The sequence below is a fragment of the Branchiostoma floridae genome, chromosome 9 (assembly GCF_000003815.2).
Source record: "Branchiostoma floridae strain S238N-H82 chromosome 9, Bfl_VNyyK, whole genome shotgun sequence".
Taxonomy (NCBI): domain Eukaryota; kingdom Metazoa; phylum Chordata; class Leptocardii; order Amphioxiformes; family Branchiostomatidae; genus Branchiostoma; species Branchiostoma floridae.
In genome coordinates this window covers 13,680,830-13,704,802 of record NC_049987.1, presented here as the reverse complement: position 1 = coordinate 13,704,802, position 23,973 = coordinate 13,680,830, and the positions used below count along the sequence as shown (strand labels likewise).

At 42.7% G+C, this 23,973-nt stretch overlaps 3 protein-coding genes across 4 annotated transcripts in view; 1 reads left to right on the top strand and 2 right to left on the bottom strand.

Annotated features, from left to right (window-relative positions):
• Positions 1–6,750, bottom strand: part of LOC118423397 (trichohyalin-like) — a 13,568-nt gene extending 6,818 nt beyond the window's left edge. The window contains exon 1 of one of the 2 annotated variants that reach the window (XM_035831531.1): positions 6,070–6,750. The gene's annotated coding sequence lies outside the window, so the exon portion shown is untranslated. Of the gene's footprint in view, positions 1–3,603; positions 3,771–6,069 lie in introns of those variants that run through there. The other variant, XM_035831532.1, reaches the window with a different exon arrangement.
• Positions 6,751–9,832: 3,082 nt separating this feature from the next.
• Positions 9,833–12,490, bottom strand: LOC118423360 (proto-oncogene tyrosine-protein kinase receptor Ret-like). Its single transcript, XM_035831475.1, has one exon. It carries the CDS (start codon positions 11,939–11,941, stop codon positions 9,833–9,835), a length of 2,109 nt encoding a protein of 702 aa, XP_035687368.1. The 5' UTR covers positions 11,942–12,490.
• A 5,464-nt stretch (positions 12,491–17,954) lies between these two features.
• Positions 17,955–19,456, top strand: LOC118422180 (tyrosine-protein kinase receptor Tie-1-like). Its single transcript, XM_035829697.1, has one exon. It carries the CDS (start codon positions 17,955–17,957, stop codon positions 18,858–18,860), a length of 906 nt encoding a protein of 301 aa, XP_035685590.1. The 3' UTR covers positions 18,861–19,456.
• The last annotated feature ends 4,517 nt before the right edge of the window (positions 19,457–23,973 follow it).

Genomic DNA, 23,973 nt, shown 5'->3' with positions numbered 1-23,973 from the left:
TTGCCGGTCTTGTGCCCTTGGGAAAGGCACTTTACACGACTTTCCTCACTTTACTCAAGTGAAAAATGAGTCGTCCCTCGGATAGGACGTTAAATGGAGGTCCCGTGTATGGGGAGAGCCATACCCCATGCACGTTAAAGAACCCCCACACGTGCGATGGTGCGGTGTGTGTTGGTGCAAATCCTTCTGTCGGGAGTTGGTGATTCACTTCAAATCACCCGGATGGAGGCCTGGCGAACCTCTGTCTCGTATCAGCCACATGGTGAATTACATCATTCACCCGGACGGGAGACCTGGCGCATCCCCGTCTTGTAATTAGCCTACGAAAGGGTATGTCACCCCGTAAGGGGCGGTATAACCCCGTCGTGTGTAGACATGTGCGAACATGTCTACATTTGATCACGTCGACCGATGATGATGAATCTTTCGAACCCCGCAGTGCCGCACCGATGCCCCAAGTGCAGTGATGCCACCTTTACTCTGCGGATATTGAACATGTTGAAACAGGTACTCGTCATTTGCTAGTATTAGTTTAATAGGCCTGATATCACTATACTAAACGTATACTTGTATTTCTAGGATAGAAAGGAAACTTGCCTATAGTACATATAATAGTTTATGAAAAGTATCGAAAACAAGTTCTTAAGTTTCGTGGGAACTTCCAATTTCACGGATATCAAGGCGCGGAATGTTACAAACATAAACACGTGTTGAAGGTCGCGCGGAGGTATAAGAAACACAAGTCGGTGGTTAGACAACACGGAGGGACGTTTGGATAGTGTAACTCAGTAGTTCCTCAAATATTTACAGCAAGGTGGTCCGATCAAATATCACAAGGATTCGAAGGGAATTCGCCATCTCTTAGATCTGTTGTTTCAGTATATTTCGCAACATTTATCTATTTCTATAAACTTCGTGGATAGAGTATCATATTTCAACAAAGAAGACCGCAATGATGTTTAAAGAAAATGCATGTGAAAAATTGAACCCACATAGTAGGGGTGCTCTATTGTGTGCGTAAAGATGGTATCTCACTGCACTTGGGGTACTGGTGCGGCACTGCGGGATTCGAAAGATTACTCAACGAATTTCAGAAATAAGGAACGTATTTTCTTACGTTTCATGTATTTTGTTTTCTTCTAAATCATCCTTTTACGTTTTACGCTAAATGTGAATTACCAAAAATCGACGAAAATAGCACAACAGTGCCACAGTTAACGAACCTCGCAGTGCCGCACCATTGCCACAAGTGCAGTGAGATACCACCTTAATTAGCGGTGGGACTTTGCTTGACTGAATGGATGCTGAAACAGTCACGTACGCAAACGATAAAAGAAAAATACCCCACATCATAGTCTGGACAAAGTGTTATGCTATAGATGTCAGTCCAAGAAGATGCTATAGGTCATAGGACAATCAAAAACGTAAGAGACACAAGTATTGACTGAACCAACTGCTGCGCAAGTTGCTTTAGTAAATGTTCCTTGCTTATTTTACTACATGGATATCCAACCTTCATCGACGAATCAAGGCATGTGTTTCCACAAAAAGTTTGCCCTTACATTACAACCACTTGTTTGATTTTCCCACTTGTAAAATGTACTAAAATATACCTACACAGAAACAATAGTTACATCCGCGATGATGGTCGAATCCATTAATTTTGCGTCGTTGTCGCCAAAAGGTTTCAACACATTAGAGTTTTGCTATTCGTTTTTATGCTTATAATGTTCAATTTCCTTATACGAATGGAGAAATAGATGTACTTACATTCGCACTTAAAGCACGTATCACTGTCTTTGCCTGTGCTGATGTTCTTTTCAAGCCCCATAAATTAAGTTACATCACAATTAGGGTTGCGGTCAAACTGAAATAACGTGTTTCGTTCCACGAGCAACAAACCCTAGAGGCGACACAATGACTGATCGTGTAAAGATTTAAAAAAACTGACTCCAAACCCTACAATACTAATACTGTCTGTCATAACTATTGTGTGGATTGTATCCCTTCGTTTATATGTTGTCAAAGCACATAGCTTCTCTTTCTACATCAAGGAAGTCAATTTATCTCTGACACTTAGAATTTGAAAGAAAACCCCAAATAGACTTTGGTCGCTATCTTCTGACAGATTACTGGTGCGCTTGCGCTGTCTGGGACCATTATTAAGGATAATCTCTCTTTTTGTTACGTATTGCCAGTCAAGAATTATTCCTAAGTGTCTACTTAGTACACATTACCTTCTGCTATACAGAAATAAACAATAGGAAGGCTACAAAGAGACGAAGAAGAATTCAACGATCACTAAGAGAGACGGAATACCGGATTGTGAACGATCTAGAAAACTATGGCTTTTACAACACGTTTCCAAGACGTAGCACACTGGAAAACTTCACCTTACCGAAATCAAGAAGCAAGATCTTTAACGTGACTAAACCATGGCATTGAGAAACACATGTCTTACCTGCGCCCACCTGCGTGAATACACACCTGAGTTATTGTGAGGACAGGTATCTGGTTACCTGGACGTAACCACAGCAAACCCACCTGTCGTTTCACATTATGGCGACCCCTTACTCTAACCCATGAACTGTACGTATGGTGAATGCATTGGGGAGGGGGGCATTTTCCTCTATATCATCATATTTTACAACAACTGCTAACATAAATCTACTCAACCAAAATACCAGTAATTTGCACAGATCGACGGCGATATGTAGATAGAAGCACGGATTATATATCTAACTGTTGTCCGGACATTTTGCCCTACCAACACATGGGGGTGGGGGGTAGTACTGAGGAGTTCGCGTAGATTTTCCACATGAATACTTTCTGACAGCAGTTGGAATTTTGATCTATGACTACGACACTTTGCGACTCAATAAAGTCCCTCAGAACGATAATCACAACAGCTTTTGAGGGCTGTCATCGACTCTTTTCTTTTCAGTTCGTCGATGGCATAATCTAACTCAACAGCCAAACCAGTGGCCCAACTGACAAGTTATTTTTCTACCTGAGTAAGTTCTACCAAAGCGAAACCTTTGTCATAACTTAAACAAAGTCCGACACTAGTCTACAAAGACAGGTGCCTTCAACAAAGCTATCCATTAACACCCACATGTTTACAGTTCCCCAATTATGGCGGGTTTTCAGGCCATGCTTAATTGAGCAATTATCCACCATACTATACTCGTGTAGAAGCCATTTTACTCCGTTCAAACAAACACTTAGTTGTCTGTTTGCAAAGTTTGTCGTCACACTTCAGAATGTTACGATTTTACAAAAGTGTCGCAGTCGTAATCTGTTGTTAAGAGTCCATTACACGACTGAATAGAGTGGTCCCCTTTTTTATGCCGACCGCGTTCCTACGATACCTCACGACCGCCTTATGTCAACATGTGGCCACTATCTCTATGCGTACAACAGAAATACGATTTGTATAAATACGACAGTCTCAATTAACACGTTAATGTCTGAAACATCTACAATTAGGGCCAGTATGTTGACACACTAGACAATAAGACAACGCATAGCACGTATAATTAGTTACTCTGTGTGTGTCAAGCGCACAATACGAAGAACAAAACGCCCCCCTCCCCACCTTACCTGTACTCCTAATCATCATAAGCGTAGATTTGGGGTGAGATCTCTTTGGATACCTGCGTTTAGACTGTCTATACAAATAAAGCCACACGTTTCAACTACTTAAAGCACAGAAAAGAACTTGTAAGATAGTCGTTTTTCTTGCCCCGGGCGATGCAGCTGTCCCACTGGGCCTGCTCATGCGTACCTGTTTCTAAGCAGACACTACAGGTAGATCTAAGGTGTGCAATGGGACCAACAAGACATATTGAAACCGTGAAAATATATAATCTAGTAAAACTGTTGTCGTTAGAATTGATAGATAGAATAGACAGACGCAGTGATGTATTTCCAAGATTACAGAAAAATGATATATGATTTATCAACTCGTTATTGTTTCGCTAGTGTAGTCATTGATAAAGTAGTGAGTTACCAGCATTAGTTTTTTGTTGCTACTCTTACTATCACAGAGTTTATGGATATTGTCCTATAGTTTAACTCTGTCATACAACAATAGTGAGAAAGTTCCCCGGTCTTTAACATGCAGCATATGGCTCCAAAAGTTAATTCTTTATAGAATTTATAGAAAGATCTTAGTCATTGTATGAAATTTTAATTACTTATGCTTATGCACCAAATTATAATTTTTGTGCCTATTTGCGTGTATATATAGAGCTAACGTTATAGATTACATATACATATCATACATAAGTAATAGGTTCTAAGCTCTTGAAATGGCGGTATTAAGTTAACAGTTTGTCTTGACTTGTTGCTTCCGCTACCATCACTTATTAATTACATCTGTTTACCTAGCCCCCTCCCCTTTGTCCTTGACATTGTAACATTGGTCCGGCATTGGTAGTGGGAGCAATAGGTCCTGGTTCGATTCCCATCCCTTTACATTTACAGTAATATGCTTGTTGATCTGTATTTTCTGTTTTTCCTAAAGCAAGTTGTTCGTGGAGCCTAAACTCACCTTGTACTTTTTATTACATACCAATGAGCAACAGTACAAGGTATTACTTTGTACCAAACATACAAATAGAACACCGTAAGCATCATCAATGTACACTGATGATATATCAATGCAATATACAGTCTTCAGAATAAGAAACCGCAAAATGTCTCGAATGAAAAACGACAAAGATAAGGTATCTCTCTTTCAATGTTGCAATGTTTTTTCGTTGAAAGAACTGTTGGAATTTGTCTGAGAATCTTAAAATTCAACTTAAGAGAGTTTCTGCTGTTGGGGCACTTTTTCATCAATGACACTAAGAAACGATTTTAGGGAAAGAAGTCGAGTTAAAGTTCAACTGCATAACCAGTTCTGAAGACCAATACTTGTCAATATATTTGTAACTGGCTGTACGTGTTGTTGTAAGGAATCGAACACTGACACAGTTAAAGTGAGTTCAGTGGTTTTTTTTTGTTTTTATGGGACAATTACCCAATGATGATGTATAGAACTTCTGGGCCTAAGTCCTCCATTATATAACGGTTAAAAGTTAACCACGTTGTCGGGGTTCATGTTTTGGTAGATACAATGACTGAACATCTCATCATCTGACGTCACGGGGGAAAATGAGAAAATAAGCAGGCGTCTTTTGTGTGATGAACTGGCTCGTTACACAGTTTGGAATACTTTACTGTTACATCAGAATGAGGCATGGAATCAGCCGAAATCCTGAAAGTTTACAGTAACAGCTGCTTTGATACGAACAATGAAAAAGCAAACAGGGTAAAACTACCCTGTAAAGATATTTTAATCACTCAAAATTACTTACTCTTCTGTGCAAGACAACGAGTTATAATACTGTTTTGATCATCCAGTTTTTAAATTGTAGGAAGCCGCTGAACGCAGAATGTAGCCTCTACCAGGCTTTGTGGATCGGTGGTCAAATAGTAAGAAATTCGACTAATCGGGGGGATACTTAGTAGCATGTTAGGGGATCCGTGGGTCGCGTACTGACTCCTCTGGCCGGCCGACTCCCCTAGCATACTATTCCATCTATGGCTCTATTAGTCTATTTCTACTATCAGAACATCCGCAGAGCCTGGTAGAGGCTACGTACAATGTGCCAGAGCTAGGTTTAGGAAGTAACTTGCACTGAACAAGGCCAAAGAAGGTTATGATATTTTATACAATCCTGATTTGAAACGGTTTATGACAGGCACGTTTGGGAATTAAAACTGTTCCTAACAACAGTTTTGACAAGGGCAACTTATCATCATCATATATCACTTACTTTAAGTGATAACCACAGTGTATCTCAATGGAGGAACACCTTAACTCTAACGTAACGTACAAGCTAGCACACGCCTGTCTATGTTTTAGAAAGCATCTTTCCCTTTTCAGTCTTCCCAGATGGTAATGCATTTGTGTTTAGGGTCTAGGTGAACTCTGTGTTTATACCTGGTATCTTGTTCACATTCCTTATGGTGAATAGTGAAATATATTGCAGAGATGAGTCGTAAACGATCTAAACGTACCTGTAAATCGTTTCGTGGTCCCTTCCGATGAGTCAGCGATGTTGACGTGTGTTCGTCGGCTCCTAGGACTAAAGTTAAACTGGTCGAAACGTCACCACACGGCGCGTATCCCCCTTCTCTCCATTCACACTGGTGGTGACCCGTAGGTAGAGGTGAAAACGGGCAGGACAAATAAACTCGGCCGACTCCGATTCTCTCAGTCTTATCAGCGAGCTGAATGGCTCTCCTCCATTGTTGTTATCTTTGTAAGAGCGATACCTCTACCTAACTACGCAGAGGAATGACCGGGTACGGTTACGCCACGAAACAATCTGGATTTCTAACGCTAGAAAAAGACCAGGGTGTCGACTATCCGACGGTGTCCTAGCAATTGTTGGTACTCCACTTGTTGGGATAGATTAGAATTAGATACCCTATTTTCAGGGATATACGTGCTAATGATAGGGAAAGAGATGGGGATCCGTGATTGCTGTAGAAAAAACAAGTTGTTCTTGGCGGTGAAAGCGGCAAGTTTGTTTCCCGTTCTCGCACAAAAGGATCGGGTGTCTATAGTGAGGCATAGGCCGACCCGCCCCGACCAAATATTTTACCCAATTGCCGGTATTGCCTTACACGTTACAACGGTTTACGTTTACCCGATCCTCGGCCTTGCATGCGCAGTTGCCCCGAGACAAAGCGCTCGTGTGACCCGGTGAATGCCTGAGTGAATGAGGCACAACCTCGCCTTTGTCTTAGACCAGTCGTCTTGGCAACGCCTCTAGGGCAAGGTGGGCTTCGAACAGAGAATTGGCGGGAAATGAGGATAGGTGTTTCAGCTGGGAACTGACACCTGTTTAAACGGGTGCGCTCAAGCAGGAGATGTTACAATGTGGGGATGTGAGGTGGAACCGATGTTGGCACGGGGGCCAGGTCATCACTCAGCGACAGCCTTCAAAACCCTGCCATTTCGCGATAGCTCGGCTTACGCTTGGATGACGTCGTTCCATTTATTAATGCATGGAGGTTACAATGTTTAAGGGCGACGTCAGACTCACAAGGGCATCAAATGAACTCGGCCGCAAATTCTGCGCAAATTGCCCGACAATACTTATAGCTCATAACTATTATAAATAAGTGTAGACCGAGACATGCTATAGATACATGTATATATGTTTATATTGATGTATACAAGACAAGCTATTATTCCACCAAGAAAAAAAACTTTTGATTATGAATTTCATGACTCACACGTGTTACATCTTAAAGAAATGCATTTTAACAATGTTCAACGAAGAGCTCAGCACTAAAAATCGAAAGAGCTTCAGTAAAGTAAATCCAGGACGTCCTGTTGTGGTTATACACATACAGTGTCTTTTTGTTTCAACGGACAGTTTTAGTACACGATTGGTATGTATACGTCAATACTTCACATTTTCTCGTAGATAATGGATCCACCATTGTCATCTAAACTTAGCCTCGTCTGTTTTTCTCTCCAAATTTTTCCACTGTTATTTACACAACACATCTAGAGGATAGCTTACAGTCCCTCTAGAATTATAAATGGACCGTTTCGCAAGGATCACTTCTTCCACAGCGCAGCAGATACAGTTTCTACCCGGCATGCGGGCACCTATTGCCGCGCACTGTTCTGGAGGATTCCCCTGAAAGGACCGACCCAGACTGTCGCCGTCTGTAAACAACTTTCTAGCGGAGGGGGTGGAAGATGAGAGGGGGGTGGGTGGTTGTGTGTGTTTCGCTTGAGGGACGTTTAAGACAGGTGAAAGTTGTTTGTGAACTTAGTGAAGAGCTCGCGTGCCTCATAATCAAGCATGGACTAGGAGGGAAGTGTTTTTTATAGGTTCACTGTTACTGGCAAGGCCATGTTGAATGATTATATATGGATGACATCCTCTGGTAACCCAAAAACTGATGCGAGAGTGCGAAGAAAAAGTTTGGCGAAAAAAGTTGCCTTCCTTATGGTAGGTTGGAGAAGTATGGCATACCCAACAATATAAATAGATTCTTCATTTTTGTTCTTTCATATCTTCAACTTTGAAATTGACTTTGACATTCTACAACTTTAGTATACTATACGTTTTCCGATAATTTACGGCATATATCAAGTCGTTTATGTCCGAATTTGTTTTGGCAACGGACGAAAATTGATGGGCGTGCGTATATCATCAATATCAACATGGCCTAATATGATCTAATATAGTAAACAGAACTCTCAGTCAGTCACTCATCCTCACCGCATATCAGACTTTGATTGCTGAGGCGGGCCGTTGTTCTCCAAACTTTAGATAAAATACAAAAACAGAACACTGCCGCCAGAAAAGCGTCGACTCTGAATTCCCCTCCAATGGTCCACACGGAGAAATGCAAGGTCGTGCAACTCCTCGACATTGTCGTCAAAAAACGGTCCCATACGGTTACAGGGAGGAGACTTATATTCAAATTCATATATAATGTCTGAAATCTTGTCCATCTCACTTTGGGCAGCCAATGGGAAAAAATCCATTGCCATTGGTTACCTTTGATGATCAGATTAATTGATGAAGCAACCGGCGAATAACAAGCGCACGACCTCTAGCAGTTAAGAAAGGTATTGCGGCTGTCCAAACATGACTGAATGGTCCCAAATCATAAGTTTCTGTAATTACTCTGTGACGGAGGGTAACCTCCGACGACAGAGTATTGTGATCGGTGGATGTGATGAGTGTTCGCATCTGTATATCTAACGTTATATTCCGTTTGCCGCATTCGTATGTAGTTTGGCATGTCGTCTGCACTCAGTTGCGCGATGATGTACGTTGTTGCGCCCGGTGGCTGTTCTTATAATTTATGTAATAATTCAGATATCACCCCTACGTCATTCGGTATATTTCTCAAGGTCTGCCTTATCTCCGCGCGTAAGGCCTTGCGGTAATTGGATATTGCAAAGCAGATGTTGCGTGATGCAGATATGGGGTTATGTGTTCTCTACTGTGCAGAGAACAGCTGTGGTGGTAGAGGAATACCTATTGCATTGGTCAGTGCAAGAGTTATGATAAACATGTACATACTTTGTCCTGGTAAGCTATCAGTAATATCAGGGCTTCGTTTTCTTTCCTGTTCGTCGTTATTTGTCTGTCTGAGACTGTCATCGGCATGATATATATTGTTGCAACTGATGCGGCGGAAACCATAAATATGACACAGAATATGTTACCTATGGTCACTTGTTTATTTATCAGAATATAATTTCCTTAGCACAGGTTGCTTTGATGCCAGTCATTGCTATGTGCTGGGAAGATTGATAAAAAAGTAGCAATGTTAGAAATGTCATAGCTGAAAAGAATAGTAGAAGAAAAACTATAAGGTTGTCCCTTTTGATCTTTACATCTAAATCACACCATAATAAATCTTAATGGAGAAAGGAACGGATATCCTGGAAACTGCCAAATATACACCACCGAATTTTCCGGAAAAGATAACATGTTTCATAAAGATAGCAAAACATTGTTCCTAAATTAAAGTCTAATATTTGCTGACAGTGTACGTTAAATACATCATGTCAGACAATTGCTTGATATTCTCAGGTCGAATAGTTATATACGCCAAACTGTGCCATAAGAATTAACATGGCGTTCTTGCGACAAAAAGTCATATATTGCTAAAATGTTCTTGAATAGAATCTTTATTCTAGTATATACTGTATGTACAAGTTCTCACATTTGTTCCATTTGCGAAGGTAAGTCATAGTTGCATTCTCTAGTCAATGCCTGAACAGCTGTATTGGTGTTTACAGGTTAAAGTTGTTCAGTTTTTGTTCAATCGTGGCTGCCGAGGGCCGACGGTGCGGATTGGCGTGCCAGCACTTTGACATGAGCCTGTACAGCTCCATGGGGCACCCGTCAGGCCTCTCCAGCCTGCCGCCTTCCTTCAGAACCCACACAAGATGGCGGCACGACGGCCGTGCCACGTCCGAGTAGTGTGGCTCCTCTCCACGTGTGGCGATCTCCCACAGCAGCACGCCAAACGACCACACATCACTCTGACAGGTGTACTCGCCGTCACGAAGGGCCTCTAGCGACATCCACTTCAACGGCAGCGGCTCATCGCGCCCGGCCTGGTGGGTACGCACGTACATCGTGTCCGTGTAGACGTCACGGGCTAGACCGAAGTCTGCCAGCTTGGCCACATTGTCGTCCGTCACAAGGACGTTCCTGGCGGCCACGTCGCGATGCACGATTTGTAAGACTTCCAGCTCCTGTAGCGCGCGTGCCACACCGACGGCCAGGCCCACTAGATCCTTCAGCGTGATGTTGGGAATATCTCGTGACTTCCTCAAATAAGCCAAGAGGTCGCCTTGGGCAGCGTACTCCAGGACGATTCGCTTGGGTCGTGACTCGGTGATCACCCCGTACAGCCGGACTATGTTGGGGTGGACAGGCCGCTCCTCACCGTCCGTCACCTCAGCGTGCTCGTGTACGGTGATGAGGATGTCGGCTTCCCGGTAAAAGTCGCGGTGCCACTGGGCGTCTCCTTCCTGCTCCAGCCGGGCAGCAGACACGGACTTAGCGGCTACCATGACTGGTTCTGCATCAGGAATGTTCAGTCGGGCTAAAACTACGTTTCCGAAACATCCCTGTCCGACCAACCTCTCCAAAACCAGATCGTCTTCCTTCAGTTCCCATCGTGACACTTTGTCGATCGTGTCACGACTTATCAGATTGTGCATTTCTTCCGCCTGTTCAGACTGATTGAGGAGATAGGTTCCCATTTCTTTCACTGTCTGTCGCCATTTCTTCCTGCAAATAATCACACCTGCCATAAAAGCTATTGGCACAACAAACAAACCTGACAGTGCATACAGTTCATCTGAATTCCGTCTGCCGGCGCCAGTAGATCTTCCCGTTTCTGTGCACGTTTCTCCTCTACACAAGTTGCACGTTCCATTGACAGGATCACACAGTTCTGTTCCGTTACATCGACAGTGTTCTTGACAGTCCTGTCCAAATGTGCCGGCAGGGCATGACGTGTTACACTTGGCATCCGTCCAACCAGGAACACACACGCAGCCCTTCAACCGTTCACACCGTCCGCCATTCTCACAGTCACAAAGTTTCTCACAATGTTCCCCGTACCTGTTCGGAGGACATTCAGAGACATTCAGTACATACCTGTCCTGATGTGTGGTTCCATCCATTATGGTAACAGAACACACGTACACGCCATTGCTGCTTGAGTTCAGGAAATGTATCTGATATTCTGTTGTATTCGCCGTGTCCTCAACTAGCGTTTCGGTCATATTGGTGTATGTCGAGCGAAATGTTATGGTCACGATTGAGATATTCTCCACATTCACAGCCGTACAAACTAAGGTTAGGTTACCACTGACGTAATTTCTTTCCTGTGGTATGGCGCGAATGAAGACGTCAGGAGTTGGGATATCACAGGCCACACCTTTCCAGCCAGGTGTGCACAGACAGGCTCCGTTGAAACTGTGACACCGCGCGCCGTTCTTACAGATGCAGTCCTTCTCACACCTCCCACCGTACCGTCCTGCTGCACAGCCAGCCACTACTGCATTGAATGACACAGAAAGGGTTCCACCCCTAAAACTATTAAAGATAAAGATGGTTGATTTTGATGGTACATGTGCGACACAATTGAAGTCCAAAGGCAGTATTGTATATATATTTCTTACGTGTCCTATTATCAGATATGTGTCTTTCTCACTCTGAAATAGTGTTGCTTGTGAGGAAAGATTAGATGTTTTAGTCAGTTCAAAGTCAATGGTCGCATGTGAAGCGGGTGAAAGACATGACATGCTTTTTAATCCTGCGTTGTACATCTTCTTCAACTCTTCTACTTTGCGTGGAGTCTCTAAAATGACCGTAAATTCCATATCACAGATGCCACTGTCAGTTTTGAACTGAAGTAGATCGTTGTGATGTAATTCGGAGTCATAATGCTTGTTAAAGTTGGACGCAGAACTGAGGACCGGTGATCCAGTCGAATCTCGTCCGATCCAGTCCGAAGATTCGGTAATGTTTATCAATTTGTCCGACACCAGGTTGCTTCGGTCAGTTTCACAGCTTCTGTTGTAAACAGGCGGATATCCTTCGACGTCCAAAACGTGAATAATCGCGACGGCATAAGCGTAGTTTTCTGAAGTATTATATTGGGTGCCACCGACCTGTATCTCTAGTTCGTAGATCGAATCTACTGTATGGTCTAGCGGATTCGCCACCCGGATAGAGCCGTCCCTTCCTGATATGTTGAACCGTCCATATTGGTCGCCTGAGACGATCCTGTGGTCCCGTCCCTGTACTGTATTGGTCACGAGCCAGCCGACAGTAGTGTTCTCAGGAATGGATACATTGAAGTGCCGCTGTGCATGAGCAGCCCGGTATAGAAGTAGTGACCATAATACTGCATGCCAGACACGACACAGTATGACCGCCATAACTACTGTTACTCATTCTCCTACAGCAGAGTACCGTCAGTCATTTATTCCTGACTGTACTCTGCTTTCCTTCCCTTTTGCCGGCGGTATTACCCGCCCTACTTATTACATATTAATGAGCTTGCCCTTGTATGGGCAGTCAGACGTTGGGGATCGGGCGTTGGCATGGTGAGCAAACAAAGTCATGGTAATACGTAACATGATTGGCTGATAGCTTCCCAGGGGCCTTTGCGAGACAGCTTCCGACAAAATGAAGCCCAAGGAAGGCCTGTTCTCTGATTGGTTGACAGCTTGTTTGTGGCGACAATCATAATACCCGTAGGTAGGCCCTGGGACAGCAGGGCCCCATAAGGTAGTGCCGTTGGGGACCGGGCGTTAGGAGGATGCTGTTACTTTGCTTCTTTGGATACTACTACATGTGCAAAGGCGCCAAAAGGGGAAGTGGATGTTGTTTGTTCTGCTTCTTGCCTTCACTTGTACTGCTCTCTCTCTTTTAAGTTCAAACAACCGTATCTTTGTACCTGTCCCGTTATCAAACAGCATTACCTCTACCTCTTGGTTGTTTTGATCCGCTTCTTGCCGGCTTCATTCGTCCTGTCGTATTGTTTACTCCGTTCATGTCCATGTCCAACTCCTGCATACCTGCACACCATCATCAGTCGAGGGAGGAGTAGACTACTGTGGTGGACTGTTCTTGACACTTCAGGTCGTCAGCTTGGCATGCTCATACATGTTATAAACCAGCATTGCAGCAGTACATTTAGTGTCATAATACGTGCAACGTGTACGTACGTTATTCCGTAGACATTCGGACGTCATGATCAGGTCAACAGTCCTGTTTTGGTCAACATCTGCTCCATAATGTTACAAGGAAGTAGTTTTTTGTGTGCATGTGCAACAGGATCATATTGAGTTGACGGAAGTAGACTTGAGTGAAATACAAGCTAAGTCTCAGGTTTATTATTAAGTAGAAGGTAACTTTGTAATTACCTTCACCAAGAAGGTTATCTTTCCAGTTATGTCATTGGTGTGAGAGCCTTTCGGACAGCATAACTCTAGACATTGCGAAGGCTTTGCATGATATTTAGTGGATAGGTAAGGGTTGAGAAAATGAAGGTCAAGTTCGATAATGGGCCTCGAAACAACGAAACTTGCCAACAGCAAATCTGCTATATATTACCAAGAGATATGTGTCTGATTATTTACCACACCTTCTACCAATATTCAAACCTGGGGCGGTCATTGCATATGCGTATACTATCAAATAAAGTACACTTCCTCACGCCAACGTGTGGTACTTCTACTCACCATTATAACCACATTGGGCATGCGTAAACAAACTTTCTAGACATGGAGACATTGCGAAGCAGACGGCCGACCTATGCAGGATTAGTATCCCGACGCCCTTCATTCCGACTGTCCAGGCCACGGAAAAACGGACATGTTTAGTGGCATCAGAAGTACTGGAAATGCTGGTTTGGTTATAAGGTCTAGATATAGACAACATGAGTGTGAGCTAAAAAGAAGTAACAGCATGAGTGAAGGTAAGAATCGGAAGAAGACAACCAGACCAGAGGTAAAAGCAATGCTGGTTTATGACGGGACAAGTACGTATACAAACAACACGTGTTTGAACTAAGAAAAAAGGAACAGTACAAGTGAAGATAAGGACAATCTCCACTTCCCCTTTTGGCGCCTTTGCACATTTACCAGTGTCCAAAGAAGTACAGTAACAGTAGTAATGGCGGTCATACTGTGTCGTGTTTGGCATGCAGTATTATGGTCACTACTTCTATACCGGTCTGCTCATGCACAGCGGTACTTCAATGTATCCATTCCTGAGAACACTACTGTCGGCTGGCTCGTGACCAATACAGTACAGGGACGGGACCACAAGATCGTCTCAGGCGACCAATATGGACGGTTCAACATATCAGGCCTGGACGGCTCTATTCGGGTTGCAAATCCGCTAGACTGCACAGTGCAGTCTGTCTACCTGTTGAAAGTTGACGTCAGCAACGATCAAGATGATTTGTCAGAAAGCAACACCGGTGTCGTCGTGATTATCCACATTTCGGACGTCGACGGATATCCACCTGTTTACAACAGAAGCTGTGAAACTGACGGCAGAAAGACGGTCTCGGACAGGTTGATAAACATTACCGAATCATCCGACGTGGTCGGTACCTCTCTCGGCAAAATCATATCTAAACAGGCAAGCAATTTTGAAGATGTGTACGACTTTCAATTGAAACATAACAAACAATTTCAGCTCAAAACGGACAACAATACATGCGAAGCAGAAGTAAGGGCCATTACAGATTATGAGAGAGATGAAGAAATGTTAGATATCTTATACGAAAGAGATATAAAAAGCGTGTGGTGCATATCCCCTTCATCGGCTACGACATTTCAGGTTATGTTGATAAAAACATCTCATAAAAGGACCTAAGGACCGTTACGTACGCAAGGTGAGAGAGGTAGATTTCTTTTGCTGGCATACTGGAGAAATCTACAATCATCGCTTGATTTAGTCTTTGATTGTATCATTAATGTGCCACGTGATTCCGTGGGCTTTCTTCCTCCCGAGGGTGGAAATTTCACAATGTCTTTCACAGCAAAAGTAGTCGGCTGTGCAGCAGGACGGTGCGGAGGCAGGTGTGAGAAGGACTGCGTCACCTGACCATCAGTCACCACCACCACCAAGCCATGTGCCAAATATCAAGGCAATCGCATGCTGCGTTCTGAAAATATATCGCCGAAAACGCACCAAAACACGCACACAGACAAACGAAAGTGAAAACTAAACCTGCATTTTCATGCAGGCAATAACAATTCAAACCTATCATAACATCGAAAGAGTAGGTAGCTATTGGACAAAGGTAGAATGACAACTAATAGTACTCATGGTTTGTTGACTCGATTTCTTTACGTCTTTATGTGATGTCTAACTGCACATATTCTATCCTTTGCAACTGCACATCCTACTGATTGTACAGAGCAATGCAGTTTAACTACTGATACTGGATAAGTATTGCATCACCCAACATATATATTTGTAAGACGTCCATAAACTATTCTTTGCTATACATGTATCAGGGTATGGGGGAAGGGCAACATCAAACAGCGAAACTTACTGACAGCGAATCTGATAGTTCTTCCAAAGAGGTAAGTGTTAAGAGGTGCCAGACTTATCATGGAACTATTTAAATGACAAAGTTACCATTCTACTAAATCATGAACCTGGGGCTAACCTCTACTTCCGTCAGCTGGCTCGGTATGATCCCATTGCACATGCACAAAAAACTACTTCCCTGTGACGGTAACATTTTGGAGCAGACGTTGACCAAAGCAGGACAGTTGACCAGACGTCCTTCTTTTCCGACTGTCCAATCCATGGAGTAAGTAAGACGTACGTACACGTTTCTTGATACGAACTGAAGTACCGCGGCAATGCTTGTTTATAGCGACAACACGAATTGGGCATGAAAGGAGTGAACAATGGGGCAGGACGAGATAAGAAGGGGATCAAAACAACAAAGAGGTAAAGCCTGAAGGCAATGCTGGTCTATGAAGGGACAGGTACAAGTACGTCAAGTGATTGAAGGTCAGAAGCAGAACAAGACAACACCCACTTCCCCTTTTGGCGCCTTTGCACATTTATATCCTACCAAGAAAGCACAGTAACTGTAGATGTTGTAATGGCTGTCATACTGTGTCGTGTTTGGCATGCAGTATTATGGTCACTACTTCTATACCGGTCTGCTGATGCACAGCGGCACTTCAATGTATCCATTCCTGAGAATACTACTGTCGGCTGGCTCGTGACCAATACAGTACAGGGACGGGACCACAGGATCGTCTCAGGCGACCAATATGGACGGTTCAACATATCAGGCCGGGACGGTTCTATCCGGGTGGCGAATCCGCTAGACCATACAGTAGAGTCGATCTACGAACTAAAGATACAGATCGGTGGCTACCAAGATGGTACTACAGAAAACTACACTTATGCCGTCGCGATTATTCATGTTTTGGACGTCGGCGGGTATCCGCCTGTTTACAACAAAAGCTGTGAAACTGACGAAAGCAACCTGGTCTCGGACAGATTGATAAACATTACCGAATCTTCGGACTGGATCGGACGAGATTCGACTGGATCACCGGTCCTCAGTTCTGCGTCAAACCTTAACGAGAATTATGACTTCGAATTACATCACAACGATCTACTTCAGTTCAAAATTGACAATGACGTTTGTGAAATGCAGTTTACGGTCATTTTAGAGACTCCACGGAAAGTAGAGGATTTGAAGAGGATGTACAATGCAGGAATAACAAGCATACAATGCCTTTCACCCACCTCAGATGCGACCATTGACGTTGAACTGACTAAAACATCTAATTTTTCCTCACAAGCAGCACTATTTCAGGGTGGGAAAGACACATATCTGATAATAGGACACGTAAGAAATATATATACAAGACTGCCTTTGGACTTCAACTGTGTCGCACATGTACCATCAAAATCAACCATCTTTATCTTTCATAGTTTTAGGGGTGGAAGTATTTCTGTGTCATTCAATGCAGTAGTGGCCGGCTGTGCAGCAGGACGGTACGGAGGTGTGAGAAGGACTGCATCTGTAAGAACGGCGCGCGGTGTCACAGTTTCAACGGAGCCTGTCTGTGCACACCTGGCTGGAAAGGTGTGGCCTGTGATATCCCAACTCCTGACGTCTTCATACGCGCCATACCGCAGGAAAGAAATTTCATCAGTGGTAACCTAACCCTGGCTTGTACGGCTGTCAATGTGGAGAACATCTCAATCATGACCATAACATTTCGCTCGACATACACCAACATAACCGAAACGCTAGTTGAAGACACGGCTAACACAACAGAATATCAGATACATTTCCTGAACTCGAGCAGCAATGGCGTGTACGTGTGTTCTGTTACCACACAGGATGGAACCACTTTACAGGACAGGTATGTACTGAATGCGGCTGAATGCCCCCCGAACAGACACGGAGAACATTGTGAGAAACTTTGTGACTGTGAGAATGGCGGACGGTGTGACCGGTTGAAGGGCTGCATGTGTGTTCCTGGTTGGACGGATGTCAGGTGTAACACTTCATGCCCTGCCGGCACATTTGGACAGGACTGTCAAGAACACTGTCGATGTAACGGAACAGAACTGTGTGATCCTGTCAATGGAACGTGCAGGTGTCAGGAAGGAGAGAAATGTACGAAAACGGGAAGATCCACTGGCACAGGGACATTAAATGAACTGTATGCACTGTCAGTGTTGTTTGTTGTGCCAATAGCTTTTATGGCAGGTGTAATTATTCGCAGGAAGAAATACAGACAGGCAGTGGAAGAAATGGGAACCTATCTCCTCAAACAGCCTGACCAGGCGGAAGAAATGCACACTCTTCTTAACATAAGTCGCGATATGATCGACAAAGTGTCACGATGGGAACTGAAGGAAGACGATCTGGTTTTGGAGAGGTTGGTCGGACAGGGATGTTTCGGAAACGTAGTTTTAGCCCGACTGAACATTCCTGATGCAGGACCAGTCATGGTAGCCGCTAAGTCCGTGTCTGCTGCCCGGTTGGAGCAGGAGGGAGACACCCAGTGGCACCGCGACTTTTACCGGGAAGCCGACATCCTCATCACCGTACACGAGCACGCTGAGGTGACGGACGGTGAGGAGCGCACCAACATTGTCCGGCTGTACGGAGTGATCACCGAGTCACAACCCAAGCGTATCGTCCTGGAGTACGCTGCCCAAGGCGACCTCTTGGCTTATTTGAGGAAGTCACGAGATAATCCCAACATAACGCTGAAGGATCTAGTGGGCCTGGCCGTCGGTGTGGCACGCGCGCTACAGGAGCTGGAAGTCTTACAAATCGTGCATCGCGACGTGGCCGCCAGGAACGTCCTTGTGACGGACGACAATGTGGCCAAGCTGGCAGACTTCGGTCTAGCCCGTGACGTCTACACGGACACGATGTACGTGCGTACCCGCCAGGCCGGGCGCGATGAGCCCCTGCCGTTGAAGTGGATGTCGCTAGAGGCCCTTCGTGACGGCGAGTACACCTGTCAGAGTGATGTGTGGTCGTTTGGCGTGCTGCTGTGGGAGATCGCCACACGTGGAGAGGAGCCACACTATTCGGACGTGGCACGGCCGTCGTGCCGCCATCTTGTGTGGGTTCTGAAGGAAGGCGGCAGGCTGGAGAGGCCTGACGGGTGCCCCATGGAGCTGTACAGGCTCATGTCAAAGTGCTGGCACGCCAACCCGCACCGTCGGCCCTCTGCCGTCACGATTGAAGAGAAACTGGTCAATTTTAACTTGTAAACACCAATAGAACTGTTCAAGCACTGACAAGAGCATGTTACAAAAGAGTTACCTTTACAAATGAAGGAAATGTGCGTATTTTTATGCAGCATATACTACGATAGTGACTCTGTTTAGGAACATTTTACCAATAAGAATAAACTTTTGTCGTAAGAAGACCATGTTACTTTTTATATATCAAAGCACAGTGAGTTAGGCATATATGACTAGTCGGCCTGAGAACATAATGTAACATCCTTATATGATTTACTTTACACTCTTGACGAATGATGTAGTTTTAATGTAGGGCAGCGTTTTTGGTTATTTTTGGTAGCATGTTATCTTTTCCGAAAAATTCGATGGTGTGTATTTAGCAGTCAGTAATGCTGATTTCCATGATGTCCATAAAAGTTAATTATGGTGAGATTTAAAAATAAAGATTAAAAGGGACAACCTAATAGTTTTTCTTCTCCTACACCGTGCAGCTAAAAATGGCATCACTAGATATTTTGTACCAATCTGCACAATACCCACGCTATCATTTCCTGCAGTTATCTTAAGACCAGTGTGCTTAATTATCTCAAAGAGCCACGCTCCCCAATCAAATAAGGCTGCAGTGCCATTTGAGGCTGAAATGTGAAATCATTGCTCTTAAATATTAAAAAAAAAAAAACAGTTCTGACTGGACTTTTTGTACTCTGTCATCTCCACAGTACCCATAGTATCATTTCCAGTAGTTATCTCAAGAACAAGTGTGCTTAATTATCTCTGTTCTGATCCGATGCTTGAATCTGATTCAATATAAGTATTTCAGTGATTTGTAAAAGTAGTTTGGACTTCAAAAATTACTTAGTTACCTTGTTACAACGCGTTTAATGTCTTGGAGATACACAGTGTTGAAATAACATAGATGGCATTGTATATTTTTAACTTTCAAACGCTATGGCGTCAACATTACAAAGTGTGTGTTACTTTTATTACTTGGATTGCATAGTAAAAACCCGTGAACAGAAGGCAGAATGACATTTGAGTGCTTAAAACTAGAGCTCGGCGACCTCATACCTCCATGAAATTTTAGAGCTTTCGTAAATCGATATATATATAACTTTTATATAAATTATGCAAATAAGTTCCTCATTACCATATTTGGTATCTGCTTATATTCCACCTATCATAATTAACATGTGTTACATTTATTGAAAACAATGGAATTATACAATTTCCTCATTAATTATCCAAATTAAGTTCTCACTTGCATAACATGTATATCATTATGAACATCTTTGCCTGAGGTACCGCATGCCTAATATGATGCCAATCCGTCAATCCTTTCTGCAGTTATCCTCTTTGGAATGTCTTGACAAAAACGCTCCTGCAATTCCCAAATTCAATGTTAGGGGGCTGAAACTTGCTCCACCTTGTTATGACACTGAAAGCTATCTACCACCCAAATTTCAAGACCATATCACGTCCAAGACAAGAGATACATAGAAAAAACCTGCTATGATTGAATGTTGTCATTAATTATGCAAAGTTTCTCCAATTTTGCATGATTAGTATTTCTTTTTGTACAACATTGTCCGAGGTACCTACATACCAAAAATCATGAAAATCCGTTGTTCCCTTCTTGAGTTATCCTCTTCAGAAGTTTTTGACAAAAATGCCCCTGCTATCCCAAAACTGGATGCTAGGGGGCCCAAACTTATGTCATTTCTTCCTGAGCACAAGAGCTATCTAATACTAAAAAATCGTGACCATAGCATGTTCAGAACACCGAAATAACAAAACCGGAAGTTGTGCTGCGGTACGAAGGGGAGCTGCTAGGGGACCCAAAATCTAATCATTTCCAGCTTTCATCACACACTACCAACACACGAAGTATGAAATCAATTCACCCAGCCGTTCTTGAGTTATCTTGTTTACACACAGACAGACAGACACACACACAGACAAACACAGGGTAAACTAGAGTTCGGCGACCTCATACCTCCATGAAAATTTAGAGCTTTTGTAAATTTCATGCAAATGACTAAGACATTAACATAATTTATGCATGGTGTTGTTCATCATTGACAAACGTACACATGTCACAATTATAACATTCCCATTATTAATCATAAAGCGGTTTTGCAATTTTTACATAAATTATGCAAATAAGTTCCTCATTACCATATTTAGTATCTACTTATATTCCACCTATCATAATTAACATGTGTTACATTTATTGAAGTCCAGTTATGGAAAACAATGGAATTATACAATTTCCTCATTAATTATGCAAATTAAGCCCTCATTTGCATAACATGCATATCATTATGAACATCTTTGCCTAAGGTACCCGCATGCCTAATATGATGCCAATCCGTCAATCCTTTCTGCAGTTATCCACTTTGGAATGTCTTGACAAAAACGCCCCTGCAGTTCCTAAATTAAATGTTCGGCGACCTCATACCTCCATGAAAATTTAGAGCTTTTGTAAATTTCATGCAAATGACTAAGACATTAACATAATTTATGCATGGTGTTGTTCATCATTGACAAACGTACACATGTCACAATTATAACATTCCCATTATTAATCATAAAGCGGTTTTGCAATTTTTACATAAATTATGCAAATAAGTTCCTCATTACCATATTTAGTATCTACTTATATTCCACCTATCATAATTAACATGTGTTACATTTATTGAAGTCCAGTTATGGAAAACAATGGAATTATACAATTTCCTCATTAATTATGCAAATTAAGCCCTCATTTGCATAACATGCATATCATTATGAACATCTTTGCCTAAGGTACCCGCATGCCTAATATGATGCCAATCCGTCAATCCTTTCTGCAGTTATCCACTTTGGAATGTCTTGACAAAAACGCCCCTGCAGTTCCTAAATTAAATGTTAGGGGGCTGAAACTTGCTACACTTTGTCATGACACTAAAAGCTATCTACCACCTAAATTTCAAGACCATATCACGTCCAAGACAAGAGATACATAGAAAAAACTGCTATGATTGAATGTTGTCATTAATTATGCAAATTTGCTCCTATTTTGCATAATTAGTATTTCATCTTGTACAACATTGTCCAAGGTACCTACATACCAAAAATCGTGAAAATCCGCTGTTCCCTTCTTGAGTTATCCTCGTCAGAAGTTTTTGACAAAAATGCCCCTGCTATCCTAAAACTAGACGCTAGGGGGCCCAAACTTATGTCACTTCTTCCTGAGCACAAGAGCTATCTAATACTCAAAAATCGTGACCATAGCATGTTCAGAACACCAAGATAGCAAAACCGGAAGTTGCGCTGCAGCACCAAGGGGAGCCGCTAGGGGGCCCAAAATCTAATCATTTCCAGCTTTCATCACACCCTACCAACACACCAAGTATCAAACCAATCCACCCAGCCGTTCTTGAGTTATCTTGTTTACACACAGACAGACAGACAGACACACAGACACACAGACAAACGCGGGATAAAATATAACCTCCATGAAATTTCATGGAGGTAAATGGAGGTAAATATAACCTCCATGACATTTCATGGAGGTAAATATAACCTCCATGACATTTCATGGAGGTAATTACTTCGTTGCTTTTCTACAATGCTTTATAATTATAACTAGAGTTCGGCGACCTCATACCTCCATGAAAATTTAGAGCTTTCGTAACTTTCATGCAATTGACTAACAAATTAACATAATTTATGCATGGTGTTGTTCATCATTGACTAACGTACACATGTCACAGTTATGAAATTCCCATTATTAATCATAAAGCGGTTTTGCAATTTTTACATCAATTATGCAAATAAGTTCCTCATTACCATATTTGGTATCTGATTATATTCCACCTATCGTAATTAACATGTGTTACATGTATTGAGGTCCAGTTATTGAAAACAATGGAACTATACAATTTCCTCATTAATTATGCAAATTAAGTCCTCATTTGCATAACATGTATATCATTATGAACATCTTTGCCTAAGCTACCCGCATGCCTAAAATGCAGGCAATCCATCGTTTCTTTCTGCAGTTATCCTCTTCGGAGTGTCTTGACAAAAACACCTATGCAGTTCCACAATTAAATGTTAGGGGGCTGAAACTTGCCCTACTTTTTTATGACACCAAAAACTATCTACCACCAAAATATCAAGACCATAGCATGTCTGGAACAAGAGATACATTGAAAAAAATGCTATGATAGAATATTCTCATTAATTATGCAAATGTACTCCTGTTTTGCATAATTAGTATCTTATCTTGTAAAACATTGTCTAAGGTACCTACATACCAAAAATGATGAAAATCCGTTGTTCCCTTCTTGAGTTATCGTCTTCAGAAGTTTTTGACAAAAATGCCCCTGCTTTCCCAAAACTAGACGCTATGGGGCCCAAACTCATGTCACTTATTTCTGAGCACAAGAGCTATCTAAAACTTTAAAATCGTGACCATAGCTTGCTCAGAACACGAGATAGCAAACCCGGAAGTTGCGCTGCAGTACCAAGAGAAGCCGCTAGGGGAACCAAAATCTAATCATTTCCAGTTTTCATCACACCCTACCAACACACCAAGTATGAAACCAATCCACCAAGCCGTTCTTGAGTTATTTTGTTTACACACAGACAGACAGACACACAGACACACAGACAAACACAGGGTAAAATATAACCTCCATGACATTTCATGGAGGTAACTATTGGATTAACCGCGAAAATCGGGGACCCGGAAAGTTGCTTTTTAACCATTGTCTTGATCTTAGACGTTAAAGTAACAGTAAAGTTACAAAGCACTAGCTGTTGGTTGAATAGATTTCTTAACGTTTTCATGTAATGTCGGTGGTTTGTAACTTTCTTCCAGCGGAACTGGGACATTCGAGACGCTGCTAGGAGTGCAGTGTTGTCGCCATTCGCTAGGAGCCCTTTGTTCAAGATAGTTCCCAAAAGGTCATAACTGTATCACTCCGCAAGAAGACACAATAACGTGAAGAAAAATTCCCATATCAGCGTTCTTTCAATACTGAAAGTATAACTTAATGAACATGCATTCCTCGGTGCACCTTTTCGGTTCATTTTATATTCAGGAGTAAGAGATTCCATCTGGAAATATTTCTTATAACGCGCATATAGATAC